This window comes from Procambarus clarkii, chromosome 48, assembly GCF_040958095.1.
Source record: "Procambarus clarkii isolate CNS0578487 chromosome 48, FALCON_Pclarkii_2.0, whole genome shotgun sequence".
Taxonomy (NCBI): Eukaryota; Metazoa; Arthropoda; class Malacostraca; order Decapoda; family Cambaridae; genus Procambarus; species Procambarus clarkii.
The window spans coordinates 10,377,040-10,401,577 of NC_091197.1; the positions used below are offsets into that span (position 1 = coordinate 10,377,040).

Here is a 24,538-nt window from a genome sequence, read left to right on the forward strand (position 1 = left end):
TCGCGAAGAAATGAACACGTGATGAATAACATGACAATATAGAAACTTTATAACTATGAAGGAAAAATGTAATAATAAATTACTGAAGCAATTTCGTGTCAATCAATACTTCATCACAAGTACCTGTATATCATGATTTATTCATTAACAAGAAAGTGCTTTTAACAAGAAATCAACAAGAAATGTTTTACTTTTCCTTCGTGTTATACATTGTCATATAATTGCATATATGTTCAGTGACTAAATCGAGTCCTTGAAGGCGAGATCAATTGTGAACGCCACATAGCGCACAAGTACAAAATCGCTCAAAATACTTTAACACAAAAGACAGGTGAAGACAGGCGTGTGGCTTCTAACTTTGTTTTTATTATTTAATATTACATGTTAGGCGTTTACCTTTAATATATATTATTATATACAAGTATAACTATCACATAGTAAATGTAATAGGAGTTTACCAAAAAACTGGCTACAGTCTAGTGTTTAGTGCGTTCGATCATGTTTGTGGGCCTTTAGATGTGTATTGTTTATGCTAGCGGGCATCGTTCTTATAAAGCCCGGATTATATCCATCACATCACTGAACTTCATTTAATAACTATATGTCTATTAACTATAAGACTTTTAACTGTTAATAGCATTATATATGTAGTTATACTATGACCAATCACAAATTTTGTGTCCGAAATGGTGAAAATGTGTTCGATCCGTCTACTGTACTAAGTATAAATAAATAACAAATAAATTTTTATTCAGGAAAAGTACATACATAGTTGATTTACAAACATAATGTTGGATTTATATATAGAGCTAGTACATACAATACCTAAAGCCACTAATACTCATAGCGTTTTGGGCAAATACGCATAGCGTTTCGGGCAAGTGACTAGTATCCGCTCACAGTCAGCTGTTGTCACATTGAGTCCAATCAGCTGATGCTACGGTCACTGTTGTGATCGTCGTCGCCCCTCAACCAACAACAACAACTTGGTTGTTGTCACAGTCATCCCACTGTAGCTAGAAGCTAGTACAACAGTTAACTGGTGGTAGTCCACAGTCTGGTTGTGTTATCTACAGCTGGAGATACGGTCAGCTTGTGTTAATACGAGCAAGGCGCTGCTGGTTGGTCTGGAGACAATGACAGACCAGAAGGGACTTGGCACCCTAAGTCAAGAATAAAGTATCAGCACTCTTGAGTTTAGAGCTGGTGATAATGCAGTGGAGGCTACTAGTGGTGTCAGCAGGGTTGTGTGTTGTGTTGGGAGACGTCTCCACCTTGGACGGCCAAGCCAAGACTGGCCAGTTCTCGGACAATGGTAAAAAGAATGCCACGACAGTACCCGGGCCAGGGCAGAGTGGCGTCAAGCCCATGGCTGTTCGAGATGAAGCCGAGTTGAAGGTTTGCTCTTCGTGTATTTCGTTTTTGACGTATACTGTGCATTGTTGTATGATCATTTGTGTGTGCTGGCTTGTATATTATATAACATCTTTATGCCATATTTAATGTAGGGATGCCTTTTTTTTTCTATGCAGTACATTTGCACAAATTTTTTGGCTCACAATGCAGATATGAGCCTGACACATTGTATAACCTTGATTTTGTAGATATTGTACTACAGTCATACAATATGGCATAATAATAATAATAATAATGAGAAAATCTGTAGGAGCTGTGATGAGGGTTCAAATCTATGCTGTAGGTGTTCACACGCTTTAGTCAACTAGGCCACAAACACCCGCCACATAGGTTTGAACCCTCATCACGGCTCCTACGGATTTTCTCATTGACACATCACATTAGTGTGATTACTCTGTGTAATAATAATAATAATTATTGTATTTAAAAAAAATATTCAAAAGAATAATATACTGTGGATTGGATTAATGAGTGTTACAATGTATAGTATAATTAATGAAGAAACTAATACTCAAAACATTTAAGAAATTCATTAGGGTGATATGAAGATGTGATGAAACAATACTTAACAGGAAGTAAGCAAACATAAACATAGTTCAAGGTATTTAGTAAATGATATACTGTACAGTGGTATTTTAGTTTTCAAATTTAATTCGTTCCCAGAGACAATTCGAAAACCGAAATGAATTTTTCCATAAAAAATAATGTAAATTGAATTACTGTAATCCGTTCCACACTCCCAAAAATATTAACTAAAAAATGCACTTTATACAGAATAATACTCATAGGTACCTTACCTTTATTGAGGACTCTTGTTCACATATGGAAGACAGAAAAAGGGGAGGAAGAGAGGTGTTAGTGTTTGGAAGGGGAGTCCCCCTTCCATTATAACATAAGCAGTGATGACATTTCTAGGGTACTCTCTTACGTTTTGCAGGCATACCACTAAGACCTGGCTGTGGCTCACTGCTTGCTTGTCTTACTAAGAATCTGTCTATAGACACTTGTTTTTCCCTAAGTTTTAACACTTGTTTGTAGTGAGACTCACTATTAATGATCTTGTTTTTCCTCTATCATCATCCTCACAACTATTTTCTTAGGTTGAACTTTACCATTGACATTTTTGGAACCCATGGCATGATATATAATAACTTTTATGTTCAGAAACCAAAAAAACACAAAAACAATGAAATTCTTCACAAAGAATTCAAATGCGATATCACTAGGCGGGAGACACTGGTAAACTGAAGCACGCTATGTACTCGGTCAGTTATATGTGTATTGACAAACTCGTGCAATGTAAACTTCGAGTACTGAGTCAAATTTTTTGAAGAAATTGAGCTTGAGAACTGAAAAATTTGAAAACGGGGGCATTCGAAAACTGAGGTTCCACTTTACAACTTTTAAAGAAGGCATAATGTAAACAAAGCTAGGAGAAAATGATAATGAGTTATGGGGTAATACATCGCTAATTCTAGCTACAACACTGCTTTTATTACAGAATCCTGGTCACTAAATCCTAAATGTGAATAATTTTCCACATGTTCATTTTCTAAAGGAACACGAGGTCCTGTTTCATGATGCGTCGATGCACCAAACCGAGGCTGTGTGCTGTGGATGTCTGCCTCGCATTATGAACGTTGTAGCCAGCATTGGGTTACAATGTTCATAATGCAAAACATCCACAGTACACATCGGAACCATGCACATAGTCTTTAGCACTGTTAGGATCTTCTTTGATACCATTATTAAATATTTGCAGATGTACTTGTTTTTATCATTATTAAGTGATGTTGTGGACATAAGCTACGTATGTACATCATTGGGAGTGTGAGACTAATCTCTCAGTAAAGAGAAACTGAAGTTAGTGTCACAAATGTAAACGGGAAGATACATTGCACTGTATTACAGTATTTACTATTTATTTACATACAGTATTGCACTGTATGTATTTAGTAGTATTCCAAGAGTGTGGGAATACTACTAAAACAAGAATTAAGTATAAAGTAGATTTTTGGTATAAATACTGTACATTATTGTGCCTTATATATATGATAGATTAATTTCTACAGGATGCTGATGCCAAAGGCTTCCTTCCCACATCTTCAGTGAGAACAGTGCCTATGACCACCACCACCACCACCACAGAGGCTCCACAGATCAGTCTTCATGTCGGGAATAACACCATCAGCAATGTTTGCAACATTACCTCTGAGGATTACAGCAAGTTAACCTCCTTTTACCCTCAGCACTGCACCAAGGATGATGGGGAGCCAGAGGGACAAGACACAGATGGGTACAATACTTAAATGCTCATCAGTAATTAATTTTAATAAATATTTTTGAGGGTTGTTTTCCAGAAATATATTGTTAAGCTACAGTTTTGTGAGAAAAATGGCAATGGAAAGTTCCACAGCTGAGGAAAACATGAGTTCGATATTTTTTTATGTAACATAAAAATCTTTATAACCCCTTCTAATATGTCATATGATGTGAGAGCTCACTTTCCTCAAGTTTTTCATAATATACCATAACAAAAGATAAATTTGCGATTACTGCTTCAGGAGAAAGTCAAGGAGGTTTCCTGTTGCTGTAGAAAAAAAATTACCTGTATACATAGCGAGAACCCCCCCCCCCCCTCCCCCACTTCATTAGGCACTTTCAGCTTAGACATGTCTTGGTGTTTGTTTTTTCAATAGATTATTCTCTGTATCAACAATGGCACAGGTTACAGTCTCTCCTCGAGCCCTGTATGATTTCTGCCTAACACTTAGGTTGGAGTTTAACAGTCTGAAGGAGCAATGAAGCTTCTAATGGAGGTAAGGAGCTGACCATTGATGTGAGGCAGGAGGATATATAGCAAGAAAGCTGGAAAGTTGTGGGCAAAAGGAAAAATAGGCTATTTCCCTGTAAGGTGGGGCATGTATTTGAGTCTTCAACAGCATGAGTTCCTTTGTGTGAGAGAAGAGTCTCACACAGTAGAAGAGCTATAGATAGCACTTAATTAATTCAATAAGAGACTACAAGGATATTAATATGCAGGCAGAAACTAAACAGCATTCATTTGATAATAATGGAAGTTTTTAAGTCAGAGAGAGACAACAAAACATGACTTTTAGCTATCCATGAATTCACTCTTATTGGAAGCTATTCCAATGGTTAGTGTTAGTGTAAAGACACAGTACTGTATTATAGAAGCAGATCACTTCCCAACAATGTGTCGGTGTGATATGGAGTTGATGCTTTACTGCAGAGTTGCTGTTGATGTTGAGGCTGCCAATGAAACCCAACCATGCCACACTAGTGTTGACCTCCCTGAAGTAGGTGCTGCGGAGCAAGAACACCTCTCGTCCCTCTCCATATTTCTCATACTCTGCGTACTTGGTAAGTGCAATCATTATTTGTAATTAGCTGGTCATCAGCTTGTATGTAGTCACTATACAAGTTGGCAAAATGGAATTTTCTGTGCATAAATATTAGCTTGACTTTTAATATTTTTGGATGTGCAGCACAGACGCAAATTAGCTTTTAGTGTACTAAAATAAACACAGCTAGTGTCTGTGATGCAATGGCACCTTGCCATTCTGATACCCTACGGATTGGCAGCCTCAATGCTATGTTCCATGAACTATGAAGTGACCCAGCAAAAAAAAGTGTTTAATTACATTAAATGATTTATTTCCTTCTGGATATGAGCCCCACACTATTACTGCATACTCTGATTTTGGTTTTGTGTGTGTCAAACATTATTTAACATACGCTAACTCATTTTATGTGTGTAAGCAATTCTAAAATTAACCAGAATAACATATTCCTCTCTAACTATGCCCTTGAAATACAGTATAGATAGACATTGTGGTCAATCTTTTGTTGATATTGTTTACGATTAGTACTTACAGAATTATTTCTCTACTGTTTGGTATATTTTTTCAGCTGTGTGTGTGATACTGATCTTCTTTCTCCTGAAGACTAAGCTGAACTACCTCCCAGAGAGTGTGGCCTGTGTTATAGTTGGTGAGTTACAATCCTAAGCTTTGGAGCTTATCATCGGAAGAGCTCTGCAGTATATTTCAGGATTTAAAAAGGTTTTAATATTTGTAATTTTTGTCATATTTTTGTGTGCTTGGTGCTATGATTTTTTAATGTTATACAAGGCATTAATGTGTGTGTGTGTGTGTGTGTGTGTGTGTGTGTGTGTGTGTGTGTGTGTGTGTGTGTGTGTGTGTGTGCACACTTTAGAACTGGACTTGTAAATTTTTCTTTCACTGATCTTCAGACTACCTGATGGCTATACTTATCCACTTATGCAGGACCACTACTCTACTCTCACACAAAGGAACTCATGTTGTTGAAGACTCACATACATGCCCCACTTTACAGGGAAAAAGCCATTCAAATAGCTTTAGAACATGCTCTTGCTGAGCCAATAAGCATATCATCATACTACATTATAAATATTTGAGAACTGCTATATAAACCTTTGCAACAAAAGTGCCATTGTGATGAAGTACAGGCATACCTCAATTTAAGAGTTTAATTGGTTCCTGGAGATGCCTCGTATTCCGAAAACTCGCATTCCGAAGCTAATTTCCCCATAAGAAATAAAGGGAAATGAATTAAATCCATTCCTGACTACCCCAAAAACCCCACATCAAACTAAATTTTTATACCTAATTCATCTAAATAAACCTACAAAACTATGTTCAAGTTATTACTTACCTTGCTGTTGAATGCTGTAGGCGTCTGGAAGATGGTGAGGAGGTGGGAGGAAGAGAGGAGTTACTGTTTGGAAGGGGAGTCCCCTTCCATTATCACATCAGGCAGTGAGGACTTCACTGGTATGCACACTCTGGCACATTTTGCCTGCATACCACTAGGACTTGCTTGTTTTACTAAGAATTTGTCTAATGACACTTGTTTTTCCCTACATTTTAACACTTGTCTGTAGTAAGACATCACATTATCATTTAAAAGGTCAATGCAACGGCCTGCTACAGCTTTATCTGGGTGAGTTTTTTCAACAAAACTTTGCAGTTCTTCCCATACTTCACACATTTTCTTAATCAAGAAGGGACATCCTTTACTGCCTCTACTCACAGCTATTTTCTTAGGTTGAACCTTACCAATGGGTTTCTTGAGACCCATGGCAAGATATATAATGACAACTTTTATGCTCAAATGGCCAAAAAAAACGATAAAAAACTGTAAATCCTTGTGAAGAATTCAGGTGGGATAGTCACTGGACACGAGACACTGGTAAACTGAGGCGCGATCGCCATGCCACCACGCGCCAGTCGGCCTGTACACGTATCAACAAACTCGCGTCCCGAGGTAACCCTCGCCTTCCGAGACATATTTTTGGAGTAAATTCTGCTCGTCTTCCGAAAAACTCGCATACAGGGACACTCGCATTCCGAGGTACCACTGTACACCTTTTCACAAAAGTTAAAACTTTAATGCAAACACCGAGTGCCAAATCATGTAGGCATATCAGGTAATGATATTGCAAATGAAGCTGCAAAAACTACAACTAAAAGGAGGAATATAAACATTAACATACCACAGTCAAGCACAGTTAAAACAATTAAGAGTTAAGGCAATGCAGAAGATGTACAGTGATCGTAATGCAGCAGTTGCAGTGTAAAGACCTGGAGGATTGTACAAGAGTTTTAACTATGAACTGATTGTTTTATTGAGAGGGCACAATGGAAGAAAATAGCTGCACATGCACCATATCAAGCTTGGATATCCATATGCATGAGAAATAAGCTTCCAGGTTCCAGAGAACCTGGAAGGTTCTCCACAATGTCAACGATGTGGAGAAATGTAAGAAAGATCACTGGAACATTATCTAGCACAGTGCATTTACAAATTAAATCAGATTACCACTGATACTTAAAAATGCAATTGTAAAATACATGAACATAAACATACTGAAGTCAACATAAGAGTCAAACACTCGTCCACTGCTTAGGTAATATTGACATAAGTACAGGGTGTCCCTCAACTATGAGCAGGTTACATTGTGAAAAGGTGTTTGTAAAGCATTTGTTCAGAACATGGAACAAGATTTCTCACAAGCACAATGCTGTTAATGAGGGATGCATTCCTGGACCACTACATGTATGTGTGTGAATTGTAGCACAAAAACTGGGACATGGGAGGCAGTTTTCATGGGCGAGTGTTTGTATAGTGGGTGTTTGTATAATGGAGGACTACCCCCTGTAACACATAGCAGGCCAGCCAGAGGTTAAGGCCTGCACAAAAAAATTCCAGCAGAAAAAAAGTAGATCATTGTGGGTCATGGAGGCCTCATGTGATTCATAAGGCTTGGTTGTACCAGCATGTAATCTATAGGAAGTTACAGAGAGACCACCAGAATAGTGCATTTCATTACATTCAACGAATGATTTGCAAGATATTCATATACAGGTATTGTGATGAGAAACATTGCATGAACTGTACTGTAATTGTAATCATTTTGTAAATATACCATAAAGGTTTTTCATTGTGTTGGCAGGTGGTGTGATTGGTATGGTGCTGAAGATTTTGTACAGCCAACATATAGCAAACTGGCAGGTAAAATCGATTTCTTTACTATTTCATTATTTATAATTTTATTACTGTAATTGTTTTATTACTGAACAGTATTGTATTCCTGTTGTCTTGAAGTAGTGATATACCCTTATAGGAAAATGCTTCATATAATTTGAATACAGTAGAATCATGATTCTATGGAGATTAGTACTTTTAGACCTGTAAAAATGGACCAGTCAGTACAAGTTAGTGTATGTACTGAACTGTGGCGGTGATGGTTTGCCTCGTCTCCTCATAGTACCGTACCTAATTTACTCCAAGCAGTTGCTTGTTTTGTTGTACTTATGCTTTCTGGTGGATTTGTTCTCAGTCTAGAGGTGATATTTGATTTTCAAGCCTTCCCACATCTCTTAGATAAAGCCAGATATTATTGCTATCTCCTGGTAAGGAGTAGTGGGCCTTTGCCAAGTGCACCAGGCAAAGGCCAGTGCTTAATTCAGAGAACATACCAGAAAAGGGCATCTCATTGCATTCAGTGCTTGATATGTTAATAATATTTCATTGGAGAAGGATAACTTTCCTCATAAATTAAAAATCTAAAAATGTTGTTTTGCGTACAGTATAACCTAGATTATTGCCTATTGCTATGAAGCAGGAATTGGACTTTTCTGTTAAGGTTGTTTTTCTAAAAAAAAAAAAAAGTCTTAAAATTATAAAATTGGTATTTGAAACCTGTTATAAATGACAAAAAAAAGTGGAACTATTTAGAAAGCTACATATACTGTATGTTGATGTGCTGCATACCTTTGAATTGTGAAGGTTGATCTGAAGATTATTAAAGTATTAATACAGTACACGTATACAAGGAAATAATCATTTTCTTGGAATCAGAAAATAGTACTGTAGTTAAAATTAAAGTCACAAGCTTGCTTTTACTCAATTATAACAGTAATTTTAGCAGCGAGAAATCATGTTATCATAATGTAGTATTTCATTTGCTCCATTACTTTTATTAATTATTACATTCATTTTGATGTAACAGAAGGAGGAAACGTTCTCTCCCACGGTGTTCTTCTTGGTCATCCTTCCCCCCATTATATTTGAGTCGGGCTACAATCTTCACAAGGTAAGTAAATGTCCCCATTCAAATTTAACTTACATCCAACTTTCCAATAGAATTATATAAATAAATAATAATAATAAGTAAATGTTTATTCAGGTAAAAGTAAATACATAAAAGATGAGTTACAAACAAAATGTTGGATTTCTAGATACAGCTAGTACATACTATGCATGAAGACACTAATGCGTACAGCATTTTGGGCAATTGATTGTCTTAGACGTGATAAATTATGAAAGCTGTTCCTGAGCTGTTACATTCACCTGCACATGAACCCACAAAATGCATCCAAATATAAAGTCCAGATATTTTTCAGTTCCTCCTGCTGGATCAGGACCTTATCTCATTTATGGGCCTGGCCTCCTTCGGGTCTGCATCTGCCTTTTGGCTTTGGTATAAGGCCCTTGATTCTCTCTGGAAATCCTCTACTTTCTTTAAGGGGCTTGGCAAGGATTCTCTTGAACCTAGACACTTGAATGGCAGGAAGTGAGTTCAGCCTTTCAGGTGGTCTTGGGCAGTGTTTTTTTTGTTTTGTTTTTATCTTTGCACTACTTGAGAACTACTTGTTTGCTCCAGAGCTTCCCAAGGATGTAGGCAAGTGGCAGCTCCATGTTCAGCTGCCAGTGTTCTTTGGAGTTTTTATTGCGGAGAATCACAGGACTCGTTCCCATTTACCGGATGTTCTGGCATTTGTCCCCGATATTGTGACAGATGACAGGAACCAAAGAGAACTACTCCTTCCATCTGGTTGAGACACTGAACCATGGGTGAACAGTCCAAATGGAAACAAAGCCCTGAGCCTGAGATAATCTGAATCCTCTGCAGTGCATGCCACATGGCTGCAAATTCCCACACTGTAGTACTTTATGTGCTGAATGAAGGGGGAGGAGACCAGTGGCCCTGGCCAGCTTGGCGAGCACTGGTCACAAAGCCTCAACCCAGAGCTGAGGCATCAGTGAAGACACCAGGGAACCGAACCTTAAAAAGCCTGAAGATAAAGTCGGCGGTGCAGCAGCCAGTGAAAGGCCAATGAGGCCTGCACCCAATAATCACGGCAACGGCAAAAGGGGCTGCAGAGATAGATACCAGAACAACCATCAAAGCCAAATTCTACTTAGGGGGAAAACAACGAAGCTAAAATTCAGGCTTTGCATAACTGTTCGAGCAATTGCCGAGTCACCTGGCACTGACTCTGCGCCATCAGACAGTGGTGTTCCAGTCGGGTCAAGGCCCCCAGAGGAAGGGGTAAACGAAACCAACCAAGAATCCCACATGAACCCCAGCCAAGTCCAATCGTGGAATGGAACCAGCTAGGAATTCGTACAGCTCACCAGGACCCCAACCCTGGCAAGCTGGGAAAGAACCAGATCCCTGGCTAGTAGACACGTGGAACCCACCAGGAACCCACACCAGCCAGTTATCAAGGTCATAAGCCAGTCACTAGAAAATGGAGAAATGACTTTCACCATTTTCTGATGTGTGGGTACCCAGGTAGCTAAAACAAAGGAGCCACTAGGGAACCACCAGAAAGAGATATTTCATTACATTCATCACTGGTTTTTGTTACCTGATTACAATAATGCACTTGTATTATAATGCGTAATGTGATGTAATTTGTGCTTTGTCTTACCCAGGGCAACTTCTTTCAAAACATTGGATCCATAGTTGTGTTTGCAGTGATGGGCACATTGATCTCCGCACTGATTGTTGGCGGAGGGGTTTATCTCTTGGGACAGGTAAGCTCATGTTAATATTAAATTAAGTATAAAAATCTGTTTTGAGTATATTTATGGAGCCATTACAATCATCTGAATATATATATTGTAAATTTAAGTCATTTTCTTTTTCTCTATAAATTACACATGGATTTTCTGGTGTGAAACGTAATATTTCTCCTCTGTATTGCTAACTAGTTAATGATAATATAATTTTGTAACAGGTATATTTAGTTTCAGTTCACTTTTGTGGTCTATATGAGTGCATGTTTTTACCTGTGCACATTGCTTATTAACCGCAGGCTGATGTAGTATACCAACTAAGTTTTGTGGAGAGCTTTGCCTTTGGCTCTCTTATATCAGCTGTGGATCCTGTGGCAACATTAGCCATCTTCCATGCCCTAAATGTGGACCAAGTGCTCTACATGCTGGTGTTTGGGGAAAGTATCCTCAATGATGCTGTCTCCATCGTTCTCACCAGGTGAAGCATTATAATGATTTGTTCATCATGATTATGCTTATGTTTATGAAGAGTATGCAGCAGATGGTTACAACAGCAGGAGCTTTGCGTGGTTTCTCGGGGAATGTAGAGTACAGTATAGTAAACCAATTTTAGAGGGATCAATTTATGAAGTTCAGTGTGTTAATGTGGAGCTGCAGGGTAAAGTGTGTGAGCAATTGTATGTCAAACTGACACCTTCACCATTGAAAAAGTATAACGTTATTGGGATGTGTTTGGCCTTGGACACCAGGATGTGCTTAGCCTCGGAAGCCAGTGCGCTTGGCTGTGATTCCGGGGCGTGCTTGGCTTCAAAGGCCAGGGTGTAATTGATTTTAAAGGCCGAGGCATGCTTGGCTTCAAAGCCAGGGCATGCTCAGAAATAGACATCAGGGTCCTGCTTGGTTTCAGACATTGGGGCATGCTCGGCTTCGGACATCAGGGTGTGCTTGGCTTCAGACGTCGGGGTGTAATTACCTGAGTGCAGTTACAGGATTAGAGCTATGCTCATGTTGTCCCATCTTCCCAGTGCTTTTGTCATATGACACTTTGAAACTACTGATGGATTTGGCATCCTCTACCTTCTCACATAACGTGTTCAAACCATCTACTACTCCATTTGCAAAAGAGAATTTTTTAATATTTTCCAGCACCTTTGTGTCCTTACCCGAAGTCTGTGACCTCTTGTTCTTGAAGCTGCAGGTTTCAAGAATTCGTCTTTGTTAATTTTAAGGATTCCTATTATTATTTTGTGTGGATTGATTCTGTCACACCTAATTCTTCTATCTTCTAGCTTTGGCATATTTAACACCTCTAGCTTCTCCTTGTAACTCTTGTTTTTCAGTTCCAGAAGCCACTCTGTGGAAGGTCTTTGCACTTTTTCTAGTTTATTGATGTGCTTCTTGAGATAAGGGCACCATATAACCACAGTATAGTCCAGTTTTGATCTCACAAGTGTTGAACAGTTTTTTTACCATTTTACCATCCATATATTTAAAAGCAATTCTGAAATTGGAAAGTGTAGCACATGTTCCTCACACAATGTCCTTTATCTGGTCCTGTGTGAGTCTGCTATTCATAATCACCCCTAGATCTCTTTCTTTGTCAGGGTTCTTTAGTGTCTTTCCACATGTGTAGGTTGTGTGTGGCTTATTTTCTCCTAATCCACATTCCATAATATTGCATTTATTCACATTCAGTTCCATTTGCCAAATGTTGCTCCATACATTTGTTTTGTCCAGGTCATCTTGAATGGCATGACAATCATCTAAGTCTCTTATTTTGCCTAGTAGCTTAGCATCATCAGTAAACATGTTCATATAGTTCTGTATTCCTTCTGGTAGATTGTTCATATAGGTGATCAACATTACTGGCACAAGAACTGAACCCTGTGGTACTCCACTGGTAACACTTCTGTGTGATACATTACTTCTGATTACCACCCTCATCTTTGTCAGAAAATTTTCATCCATTGTCAGCAGTCTGCCTGTAATGCCTCCAGCATGTTCCAGAACAACCTCTTGTGTGGGGCTCTGTTAAAAGCCCTTACTTTTTATTTTTATTTAATTCCAAATAAACACGGTGAACCCAACCATCTCTTTCCTATAAAATCTCTGTGGCTTTATCATAGAAACCAAGTAGAGATGTTACAAAGAATCTTCCTGTTCGAAAACCATACTGTCTGTCTGTCTGTTATTGTGCAAACAATGAGTCACAACATGGCTAAAAATATGATGACCAAACAACACATCAGAAGATGGAGAAGCGAGGACGTTTCAGTCCGTCCTAAACCATTATCAAGTTGTATGTATATGTTATTGTATTGGCTTCAGACATTGGGGCGTGCTTGGCTTCGGACAGTAGGGCACACTTGGCCTCGGGCAGTAGAGCACACTTGGCCTTGGACACCTTAGCTTCCTTTTCCTTCAACAACGGGGTGTACTTTGCCTGAGTCACAGAGATGTGCTTGCAGTTGCTTAGAATATGAGTAGTGGATGAGTGGAATGTGAGAGGAATAGATGAAGATTATAGTACATTTAAATGATGTGCTTTTCATAATAAATTTCAAATTAAGGCATGTGAAATGAAATTAAAAGGTAATGAATTATTAAAGCTGAATGAAAGATAAGGTAAAAGTAGCATCACCTTGGATTGTAGAAGCTGAAAATGGTTAGTGATTAAATGATGCATTAAATGATGCATTGTATATAGATGGACACAATACTATTGATCACTTGCAAACACTAGCACCTCTCATCAACTCATCAAACTACTTTTTCTTCCTCATTAAATTCATCCCTTGGTGAATTCATTCCCCAAAACATATTCATCATCTTTTCATACATTTGTTTACCTTCTCTCAAAGCATCTTGTTATTTGCTCTACATATTTTATCAAAACATTTTCTATATCCTCATTTAAATCATTTCTTCCACTCCAATTACCCACCTGGAGTCCGCCAAACCTCAGGTATCATCGGGAATGGAACCTAGCCTCACATCATTCATAACATTTTTGTCTTTCATAATTTTTCTTGAACTACAACTATCATTTCTGCCTTTATTGCTGTGTGTGTACATAACATCAATACAATTTACAGTATTAAAATTTATTAATAATAATAATTTATATTACTGTATAAATTGCATTAAAGATGAGTTGATTTTATAATCTGGTGGAGATTAGTTGTGCTTCGATGGTACATATAATTATAATTTGTATCAAGTTTATTGCAGTAAGATTAGATAAAGTAGTTACTAAGTAACAACATTTAATGGCAATAACATGGTTACCTCTGATATTTTTGTTTTCAGTGGTAATCAATCCAGTTCAACTGCCTCCGTATCCGATTCAAAAGGGGCAACCCCCTACCGAATCGGGTCAATACATAATGTTTGCACCCACCAATAATTCTTATATACAGGAGTTAGGACTTTGATATGAAATTGGTTATCAATAATTGCTCTATTATATGCAATATTCAAATTTATAAATACATACTGTTATAAATCAACTTTCTGATAATTTTTGTTTAATATAGATGATTAATACAAAAAAATTTACTTGAATTTACCCGAGGGTCACTAACACACTAGTGACCTTGACGAGGGCGGGAAGCCAGCAGCTTCCCAAAGATCCCCCTATTTGTCCTGTTGATTTTTTCAACCTAAATATATTTTAAAGTTCAACATAGTTTTGGCATTTGTTGCTTCGGCAGGTATGCGGTTCCATGGGTTAATAACCCTATGAGTGAAAAAGCATCTCCTGTTTTCTGTTCTACATTGTGGTTTGTTGAGCTTGAAACTGTTGCTCCTTGTTTGTGTTACATCTGACATTTTGAAGAAATTGTCTGGCTCAATATCCTCCAAATTGTTCAGTATTTTAAAAGTTTTGATGCGATCATCCCTGTCGTGTCTGGTTTACTGTGATGTTCGCCATGTGGCCCTCGGCTGTTCCTGGTATGAGAGGTGACTTAGTTATGGAACTAGTATTGTTGTACTGTACTTAGTATTGTTGCCCGGTGTTGAACATTCTTCAAAGAAGCTATGTCTTTCTGAAGATGAGCCATGCTTGGATACAAGAACTCAAGTAAACACCAGAGATTTATACAGTTGAACAATACTTCTTTTTCCTTAAAGACAAAGGTACACTTGATTATTCCTGATGTGTTATAATGGATTTGTATGTGCCCAAATGTGCTTCATTGTTATTAATGACGGTATTTCACTAAACTACTCTCCCATCAGTTTATTTACTCGGCCTTTAAATACATACTGTCATATGTATTTAAAGTACATATGACAGCACTAATGGCAATCTTGTCGTTAGTTTGTGAAGGTAAATCGCAAACATTTTCATGCATTATAGTGGATGTAAGCCCATTGATTGTTTTCCTTGAAGGAATGGGGTTGCCTTGGGTCTTGGCAGGTCAAACAAAATTCCTTATGGAACAAAATGCCTCACCTCATATAGTTCATTTAAGTGAGGACACACTGTATACTGTATATATTTTAAAGTCATAAAGAAACAACACAATGCTGCATTATTTTCACATGTATTTTAAAACCTTCACTAGTCTCCCATTCACTTTAATGAATTCTGCAATTCTCTTTGTATATTCTTGTATGCTTGTTCTTGTCCTATAAGATAATGTTCCAGAGTGTATTACCAAAATATAACCACCACCTTGACATCTCTGCTGATGTTCCACAGTCTCCTAGAGTTATTCCTATTCTTTTTAGCAATTTTATTTACACAGTTCAATTTTATTTACACTGCGGTAACCTGTGTATCTGGAAAAAAAAAAACATTTCCTTACTGCACTGCTTCAAACGAGATGCCATACAAAGGATATTCTTTAAGTTACACCTAAAATATTATTATTTATTATCCTTAGAATACCAATAGGAATGTTTTTTATTTTGCTTTATTTCAGTACCATCATTGAAATGGCATCTCCAGCTATGGCATCCATGGGATCTGGAGAAGCAGTTCTTTACACAATCTGGAGATTCTGTGTTATGTTCTTTGCGTCAGCGGGTATTGGCGTAGCCTTTGCTCTGCTGAGTGCTCTGACCCTCAAGCACGTTCCTCTGAGGGAGTACACCTCCCTCGAACTCTGCATCATGATCGTCTTCATTTATGCTCCGTACACCCTTGCAGAGGGCATACATTTGTCAGGTAATACAATATGTAGTATGTCTAATTATCTACACTAATACCTGCTAAACACAACCATATCAGCTGAGAGTTTGGAATAAACGAATTCTGATAGTTCTTTACAAGAATTTAGTTTTTCTGAGCTGGCCTCCTTGGTTACTTTCTGAGTGAGGGTCCGCATACACTAGAAAGTTTTCTTTTGCAAACAGAGTGGTAGACAGAGCAAGTTAAGTGAGGTGGTGGTGGAGGCCAAAACTGTCAGTAGTTTCAAAGTGACAAAGAGTACTGGGAAGACGGGACACCACGAGTGTAGCTCTCATTTAGTAACTACACTTGGGTAATTACTACAGAGGCCAGGTGCCAGGCACTCTATGACTTTGTCCCACCATGGCATGTATCTTTTCAAACAGTCATGCAAAGTGATTGGGAGGAGAACCAGAGGAGAATATCCTTGGTCTTCTGCTAAATCAGTCACACTCTGTAAGACAAAAGATCTGAAACAAGCTGAACACCCAATTCCTAACAATAATTTTGTCAACAGGTAACTCCACTGGTGACACTCCTTAGTGGAGTACTACAGGGTTCAGTTCTAGCATCAGTAATGTTCATTGTCTGTATAAGTGATCAATAGTCTGGGTGTTGAGGAAATACTACTAATAATTGACATCATTCTCCTAAGTACAGTACTGTGAATTTTAGTCTGCCACTGACTTTCCAGATTAGTATTCAAAAAAAGGTTGTCGATTCCCAGAATTTGGTTGCTAAATTAGACATTTGATGATACAAATAAAGCTTATTTTCTTTAAAGAAATTTCCCCCTTTACAGGTATAATGGCGATCTTGTTCAATGGAATTGTGATGTCGCACTACACCCATTTCAACCTGTCACCAGTGATGCAGATAACTATGCAGCATCTTATGAGAACATTGGCCCTTATTGCTGAATGTACAGTTTTCATATACCTGGGGCTAGCACTTTTCAGCTTTAGACACCAGGTTAGTTTTTAAACTTTCAGATGAGTTGACTATAGCAACAAATTGTCTGATACCTTCGTTTTAAAATGTTAAAAGAATTATAAAGTTCATAGAGTACAGTATAAACATGTTGATTCTCCACATCATATAGTATTTGCAGTTTATAATGTACATATATTTTTGAACTCGGACGTATATTTGGGGACAAATGTGCGTATATTTATACTTGATCATCAACAACACCTGGAAGCCACCCACCAATTACCAGTCAGCTTTCTTTGGGGTCCTAACTAAGAGTGTCTGATGTGGAGCTAAAGGAAATAAAAATGTGAAGTTTACAAGGGTCTTCTAAGAGCAAGATGGAGATTAAGGGAAAATAATTAGGACTTGGCAATGAATGGATATCATTGAAGATAGGGATATTAGGAAATACATAAGAGAGCAAAGATAATGACAGGAAGTAACTGCCCATCAAGGTCAGGGAATGCAATTGACTGACAACCGAGTCAAGGGATCTGCAGGGCCGAACAAGGCTGCATGGAGGGTTATTCATACAAAGATAAAGACGTATATGAGGGGGGGAGGGGGGGGGGGGGAGGGATGCGAGGAAAAACACTATAAAGTGAGCAGTGAAAAATTTAAGAGGTGTGTATGTGAGGAAATAGTTAATGCAGTACTAAGGTGGCTGACAGGCTCCAGGCATATATATATAAATGGAAAGACCATTGAGAGGATACAAAGATGATAACAGGGAAGCTGGGTAAAGATTATAGAGCACCTAAGGGATAAATTCAATAAGGAATAAGTAAAATATATAATAGGAAATAAAGGGAATGCAGAAGATGCAACAGCCAGATGTATACAGAAGAGAATGAAACACAGAGGGTAGTTAATTAATAAGAAACCAAAATGAAGGCAGAGTGATGATTGTAGAGAAAATGTACTCATTGGAAAGTATATACTGCATTGAAAAAGACTTTGCCATTTTTAAAGTGGCACCAGGTTACAGGTGGAGATATAAATGTGTGTTATTTCTGCATTTATAAACTGCCAGAATGAGAGAGATGGACAAGGGCAGGCACAGTACTGCAATGAGGCTGGGTAGAGTGTAAAATAGGATCATTCATAAAGTCTGAGAGAGTCCTGCAGTTCGTGAGATTGAATAGTGTACACTACCTGGAATATCAGGGGTAATCAAGAGGTCGAAGAACCAGAGGGGAAAGGAGTTGTTTCTCTCTTGAGAAAGAAGTGGTTGTTTCTCTTACAATACTGTAATGTGTTGAGGAAATAACAATGATAGCATTAGACAATCTTTAGGATTATGTAGGCATGACAGCAGCAGATAATAAAAGGATAGTGACATTAGGCATATATTTAACTCCCCGGTAAACAGCAGAAGGCCCAGGAGAGAGTATGATAAAAGCAATAAGTACCTGAAGATTGTCGAGAAAGGTGGCAATAGTGGCAGAGGTTGTAGTTCACAAATACTTGAGATATAAATATGAGAATTGATTGTGCCTACTGTTACCAACTCTTGTATGTATATCAATATACAATACTGTATACATATATATATATATATATATATATATATATATATATATATATATATATATATATATATATATATATATATATATATATATATATATATATATATATATATATATATATTATATATATATATATATATATATATATATATATATATATATATATATATTTATATATATATATATATGTCGTACCTAGTAGCCAGAACTCACTTCTCAGCCTACTATGCAAGGCCCATTTTGCCTAATAAGCCAAGTTTTCATGAATTAATTGCTTTTCGACTACGTAACCTACCTACCCTAACCTAACCTAACTTTTTCGGCTACCTAACCTAACCTAATCTATAAAGATAGGTTAGGTTAGGTTAGGTAGGGTTGGTTAGGTTCGGTCATATATCTACGTTAATTTTAACTCCAATAACAAAAATTGACCTCATACATAATGAAATGGGTAGCTTTATCATTTCATAAGAAAAAAATTAGAGAAAATATATTAATTCGGGAAAACTTGGCTTATAAGGCAAATCGGGCCTTGCATAGTAGGCCCAGAATTGCGTTCTGGCTACTAGGTACGACATATATATATATATATATATATATATATATATATATATATATATATATATATATATATATATCTTACTGTACTTGTATATACATAACTATAGCTCAACAAAATAGGCAAGATATTCAGATTTGATGTGAGTGTAATGTTTCACTGTTGCTTTTCTCTCCATTTTGACAGTTTCATTTGGCCTTGGTATTATGGAGTATTGTGCTGTGCCTCCTGGGTCGGGCCATGAATATTTTCCCTCTCTCTTGGCTTGTTAATAAGTTCCGTGACCACCAGATCAACTACAAAATGATGTTTATTATGTGGTTTAGTGGTAAGTAACAGAATTTTTCAAACAATTTTTAGTGTTATTTTTAAGTCTAAAGATGGTTTATATAAAGTTTATAAAAAGTCAAACTTTATTTTAAAAATTAAAAGTCATTTAATCTCCAAATGGTTCTGGTGTGAATGGCTTCTAAGTATCTGGTGTAATTAAGTGTAATTGCCTGACTGTACTTGCAGAATGAGAACTATGTTCATGGTGTCCCGAGTACTGTCATATGATGCTTTGTAACTACTGACTGTTCTGGCCTCCACCACCACCTCACTTGTTCCAACTGTCTACCATTGTTTGCAAAAGTGAACTTTCTATATTTTTTGGCAGCTTTGTTTTCTTAGTTTGAGTCTATGACCCCTTGTTCTTGAAGATGTAGATTTCAAGAATTCTTCTTTGTCACTTTTGTTGATTCCTGTTATTGTTTTGCACATGGTGATCATATTGCTGCTCTTTCTTCAATCTTCTAGCTTCAGTATATTTAACATCTTTAGCCTCTCCTTATACCATATAAACACCTGCACCACAAGTATATGTACAAACCCCCCTTTTCTTACCTTATCAACATCAGATTGGAGGTTTGCAGTGTCCTCTATATTGTCTACTCTCATGGAAAATCCTTGTGTCATCTGCAAAAGATGATACAGTACTATACAGTAGTTTGTATCCTTGTCTATGTCTTATATCCTTGTCTATATACAGACGAGAAAACGTACCAGAGCAAGCACGGTATCTTGGGGGACTGAGATTTTTATGGTGAATGATCCGGAGTTTACTCTGTCGATTATTACACTCCAAGATATTTGTTAGAAAGTTAAAGATCCAACCCCCTACTTTGCCAGCAATTCTTTTTGAGCGCATTTTGTATGCAATAACACGATGGTCACATTTTTTTTAAAGCTTTTGCAAATTCTGTATAATACATAAGCATCTTGCTTGTCTTCCAAGGAATCTAAGGCCATGTCTTAGTAGTGTAGCAGTTGTGAGAGGCAGGAGCACACTGTTCTGAGCCCATGTGGCCCAGGGTTATGTAGGTGATGTGATTCCATGTGTTTTGTAATCCTACTTCTTATCACTTTCAAACATTTTTATGATGTGTGATGTTAGATCATATGAACACCTCCCCTACCACTGTGTGAACGCTCCCCCCACCACTGCAAGCATGTAAACGCTTTCCCCCACCACCAGAAGCATGTGAACGCTCTTCCACCACCGCTAGCATTTGAACGTTCTCCCACCACCGCTAGCATTTGAAAGCTCTCCCACCACCACTAGCATTTGAACACTCTCCCACCACCGCTAGCATGCAAACGCTTTCCCACCACCGCTAGCATGCGAATGCTATCCCACCACCACTAGCATGCGAACACCTTCCCTCTCCCCAATAACTAGCTATAATGATAATGGTCCAGGACAGACCAAAACATTGTCGTCTTTTCATCTTCCGGTGTGTAGTTTGGTCATCAACAAAATCACAAAGTATCATACTGACATACAGTATGTTCATAAATTAGATATTAAAGCCGTAAATATTCTTCAGTTTTATATTTTTCAAAATAAATCGTAGGGCATAATGAAATTGAGCATTTGAATGACTGCCAAAATGAGTGTGATACACAGGCTTACTACACCATTCATAAAATGTTTTTGGTGGAGACACGTACCTCATAACTTGGTGCACTGTGTATCCAAGACGTATCCCGTGTATCCATATCAGAGTACAGTACAGTATATTTACCTTGGTCCTTGAAGTATTAAATTTTATATGCCTTTTCTACACACCACAGGTGAATTGAATACTGTACTGCACATTGTTTAGTCATATATATATAGTACAGTACAGTAGTTAGTCATTGTATAGCAGGTGAATGACTAAAACTCTGTACATATAACTAAAAAATCCAGTAAACGAGTCATACTATTTTCAAATTCCCAGAGATTACTCCCTAGGAAAGATTGATGTAAAATGAACCACTTCATTTTTCCCAGGATTACGAGGGGCCATTGCTTATGCTTTAGCCCTTCACTTGGAGTTCAGTGATGAGAAGCGGCACGTAATTGTAACGACGACTCTCACCATTGTATTGTTCACCATATTTTGTCTTGGGGGCTCTACCATGCCTCTTATTAAGGTAAGCACGGTATATTGGGTTAATTCCTCGCTAAAAAAATGTTGATTAGAACTTAGGGGCCCCAAGGATGGTTTATGTCAAAGCTGAAAGTTCTTAGCTTTAAAATCTTCAGCCTATGCTGATATTCGAGGTCACTCAGTTTTGTGATGAATTTGGTTACAGTGCATTGAACTTTTACATGTGATGGAATGCCCTCTTGAACGTTCAAGCATGACATAACTTAAGGAAACTCTAGAGAGAGCATTACCACAGAGAAAAATGATAGTGTCTATATGGAGAGTTATTAATTACAAGTGTAGCAATAGATGCAGTGACAAAGATGAAACATGAGGCATTGTCCTTAACCATAAGAGGGAAACATTGGAATGATGGAACAGATAGAAATGGAATAATGGCTGTAGAAACATTATTTAAGAAATGCAGGTGATATTAAGTGGAAAGGGATAAGGAATAGGAAAGCATACACAACATTTTGAACAATGAAGAATTCCAGGTGTCAAGTGTAGGATTGTAACGTGATTTAAGAGAAAACCCTTGTAGAAACCTTGCTTGGACATGTAGAAACTGTGTTGGTGGAAGGGGGAGCAGGAAGTAACCACTTATCATTTCAAGGGGACAGCAGAGGAAAATAGATAACTTTGCCTATAAGGTAGCTTATTCTATGCTAAATAATCTTGTGAAGGGACTGCTACAGTACATGCAAAATTTATAATACCAGTTGCACATAATTACTGTAATCAGGAAGACAGATGAAATAGAATACTGTATTTTACCAGTAATTTAATTTTACCTGTTTTGTCTCCCTAAGTACCTTAAGGCTGACAAGAAGCAGAGAAACAGACGACCTAAGGAACGCGATAAAGAAATGACCCTGAGCAAAACTAGAGAATGGGTAAGTTTAATATTTTTTTCAGGAGGGAACCCCCAGTGGCTCCCTGAAGCTTTCTTGCTGAGATTGCTCCATACTAAAAGATCTCACCAGTTGAAGAATTTCTATTTGGCCTTTTTACCAGAGCCAGAGCCTCGGGCCCCCCTTCAGAGGAATGAGGAGCAAGTGACAATCCACCACCCACTGGAAAAATCCTCCAGAAAGACAGCAAACCTTTACAGACAACTGAAGGTTCATAGAAATGAAGCCTCGGAATCACCAAACAACTCTCCAAATGATTCAAATAGAATAAGGGATTTACTCAAATTAGTCCAAAATTCACTAGTACTGTACTGATTACCACCATCAGGCAGCCCTGCCCTACCCTTCAGCAAAGTCCCCATCTTAGTTCTGTTTGCTCATGATGCAGTGAGAAGAGCTGTTTGTAGTGTTCTGGTCCATCAAATTCTGGGCAAGCCCCTGTTTCAAGACAAGTGCTGGCCATCCTTCAGTTCTGTTGTCTTGTGGAGGCAGGTTGAGAGTCTTCAGTCTCTTTTTTTTTTTTTTTTTTTTTTTTTTTTTTAAACCCAGCAGTGGTTTGTTTTGTTGCAGGCAAAACTCGCTGACTTTCTGGACATTTTACCACCTCACTGGGTGAGGTGGCGAAATGTCACCATTCCCTCGCCTGTGAGGGTCCAGGTTCTGGTCCCTGGTAGGCCTAAGAACAACATGGCTGACGCAACTTGGTAGATGGGAACCATCTCGGTGTGTAGCTTCAGGGAGCCTCCAGTGTCTCCCAAAAAAAGGCATTTCATTAAATTTAACACTGGTCTTTTGTTCTGAGGTTAGTTTGTTTCACGTAGCACTGGAAAAACTTCCAGAAACCCAGTGTTGAATGTACCTCCCCCTCCCCCTGCCATCCCTCCAGGTTCTTCGTGGGTTGTTCATCCAGCCCATCCTCCTAAGATTTCCCAAAATAAAGAAACTATCATATTAAAATGCCCTTACCTTAACCTACCAGAGGACCCAAAACAGAAAACGGGACAGTGTGCCAACTTATCGAACTACTACCGTTTTCTAGTGCGACAATTTTTGGCCTTGGGTAAAGTATTGAACATGTACTTTAAACGTGGACAAAATGAGACGTTCTATTAGGAGGACGGGTTAGTTCATCAGCTCCAGAACTGAGATGGGGAGTTGGCTAAGGGCTGGTACCAGGCTACCGGGTGGCTGTAATCAGTATTTAACAAGTTTGTAGCTAGTTAAGTTAATCCCTTGTTCTGTGTGAATCATTTGCAGAGTTGTTTGGTGTTTTTGAGGCTTCAATTTCTGTTGTCTGTAATGTTTTTGCTGACTTTCCAGAGACAAGGGTTTTTCCATTGGGGTAATGCACCTCTGTGGAGGGCTAGGTTCTTGCACTGGTTCCTGGTAGACTAAACAGAACTTCCATTACTGATAGCTTCAGGGTGCCACCAGGGCTTCTCCAGAAGGCATTTCATTACATTCAACAGTGAGTCTTTTTTTCTGCTTGTTATTTTAAAACATAACTTTTCTTAATAGTTTATGCAATCAGTGTCCCAGAACCTGACTTTTATTCATTCAACCATTTTGAAATTACAGTAGTACTTAATTTTTTCTAAATGGGCATCATTCATTGAAACAAAAAGCACCCAGTTGGGCTGATGGTTGAACCCATTAAACAACCCAAGGTATCTGAGCAGATCATCAATTGGCACCATGCAGATTTCAGATTTCTCTGACTCTTTCACAAATACTGTATATTAAGGCCCTTCAGATTAAATTATACATTTTGTACAATGTACTGTGTATAATTTTCAGGGTCAAGCATTGGATTCTGAACATTTATCAGAGTTCACAGAAGATGAGAGCGACACACCAATGGGTGCACAGGCCCGAGGATTCCTACGCCTCGACCTTCTGTATCTCCGTCCATTTCTCATTAGGCGTGTGACACATCAAGAGGTAGGCTGTCTCATCACTGCTGGTGTCTGATATTATGAATAATATTTCTCTCATTTTTATTTCCTAAAATTATACTTTCAGATTGTAATAGAAGAAAGGTACCAATATGCATAATCAAATTAAATTATTAACAGGAATGATAATCTTTCTTTTTAAAGTAATGATGTTTGAATACCTCTGCACACCATTCCTGC

At 38.0% G+C, this 24,538-nt stretch overlaps 1 protein-coding gene across 1 annotated transcript in view; it reads left to right on the plus strand.

Annotated features, from left to right (window-relative positions):
- The first annotated feature begins 892 nt into the window (after positions 1-892).
- Positions 893-24,538, plus strand: part of LOC138351047 (sodium/hydrogen exchanger 8-like) — a 28,077-nt gene continuing 4,431 nt past the window's right edge. Inside the window, exons 1-14 of the mRNA XM_069302596.1 lie at positions 893-1,398; positions 3,489-3,712; positions 4,670-4,800; positions 5,350-5,430; positions 7,937-7,995; positions 8,996-9,079; positions 10,708-10,809; positions 11,091-11,269; positions 15,723-15,967; positions 16,773-16,942; positions 19,220-19,361; positions 21,351-21,493; positions 22,302-22,385; positions 24,201-24,344. Of these exons, the coding sequence (XP_069158697.1) occupies positions 1,213-1,398; positions 3,489-3,712; positions 4,670-4,800; positions 5,350-5,430; positions 7,937-7,995; positions 8,996-9,079; positions 10,708-10,809; positions 11,091-11,269; positions 15,723-15,967; positions 16,773-16,942; positions 19,220-19,361; positions 21,351-21,493; positions 22,302-22,385; positions 24,201-24,344 (1,974 nt within the window). The 5' untranslated portion in view covers positions 893-1,212. The remainder of the gene's footprint in view (positions 1,399-3,488; positions 3,713-4,669; positions 4,801-5,349; positions 5,431-7,936; positions 7,996-8,995; positions 9,080-10,707; positions 10,810-11,090; positions 11,270-15,722; positions 15,968-16,772; positions 16,943-19,219; positions 19,362-21,350; positions 21,494-22,301; positions 22,386-24,200; positions 24,345-24,538) is intronic.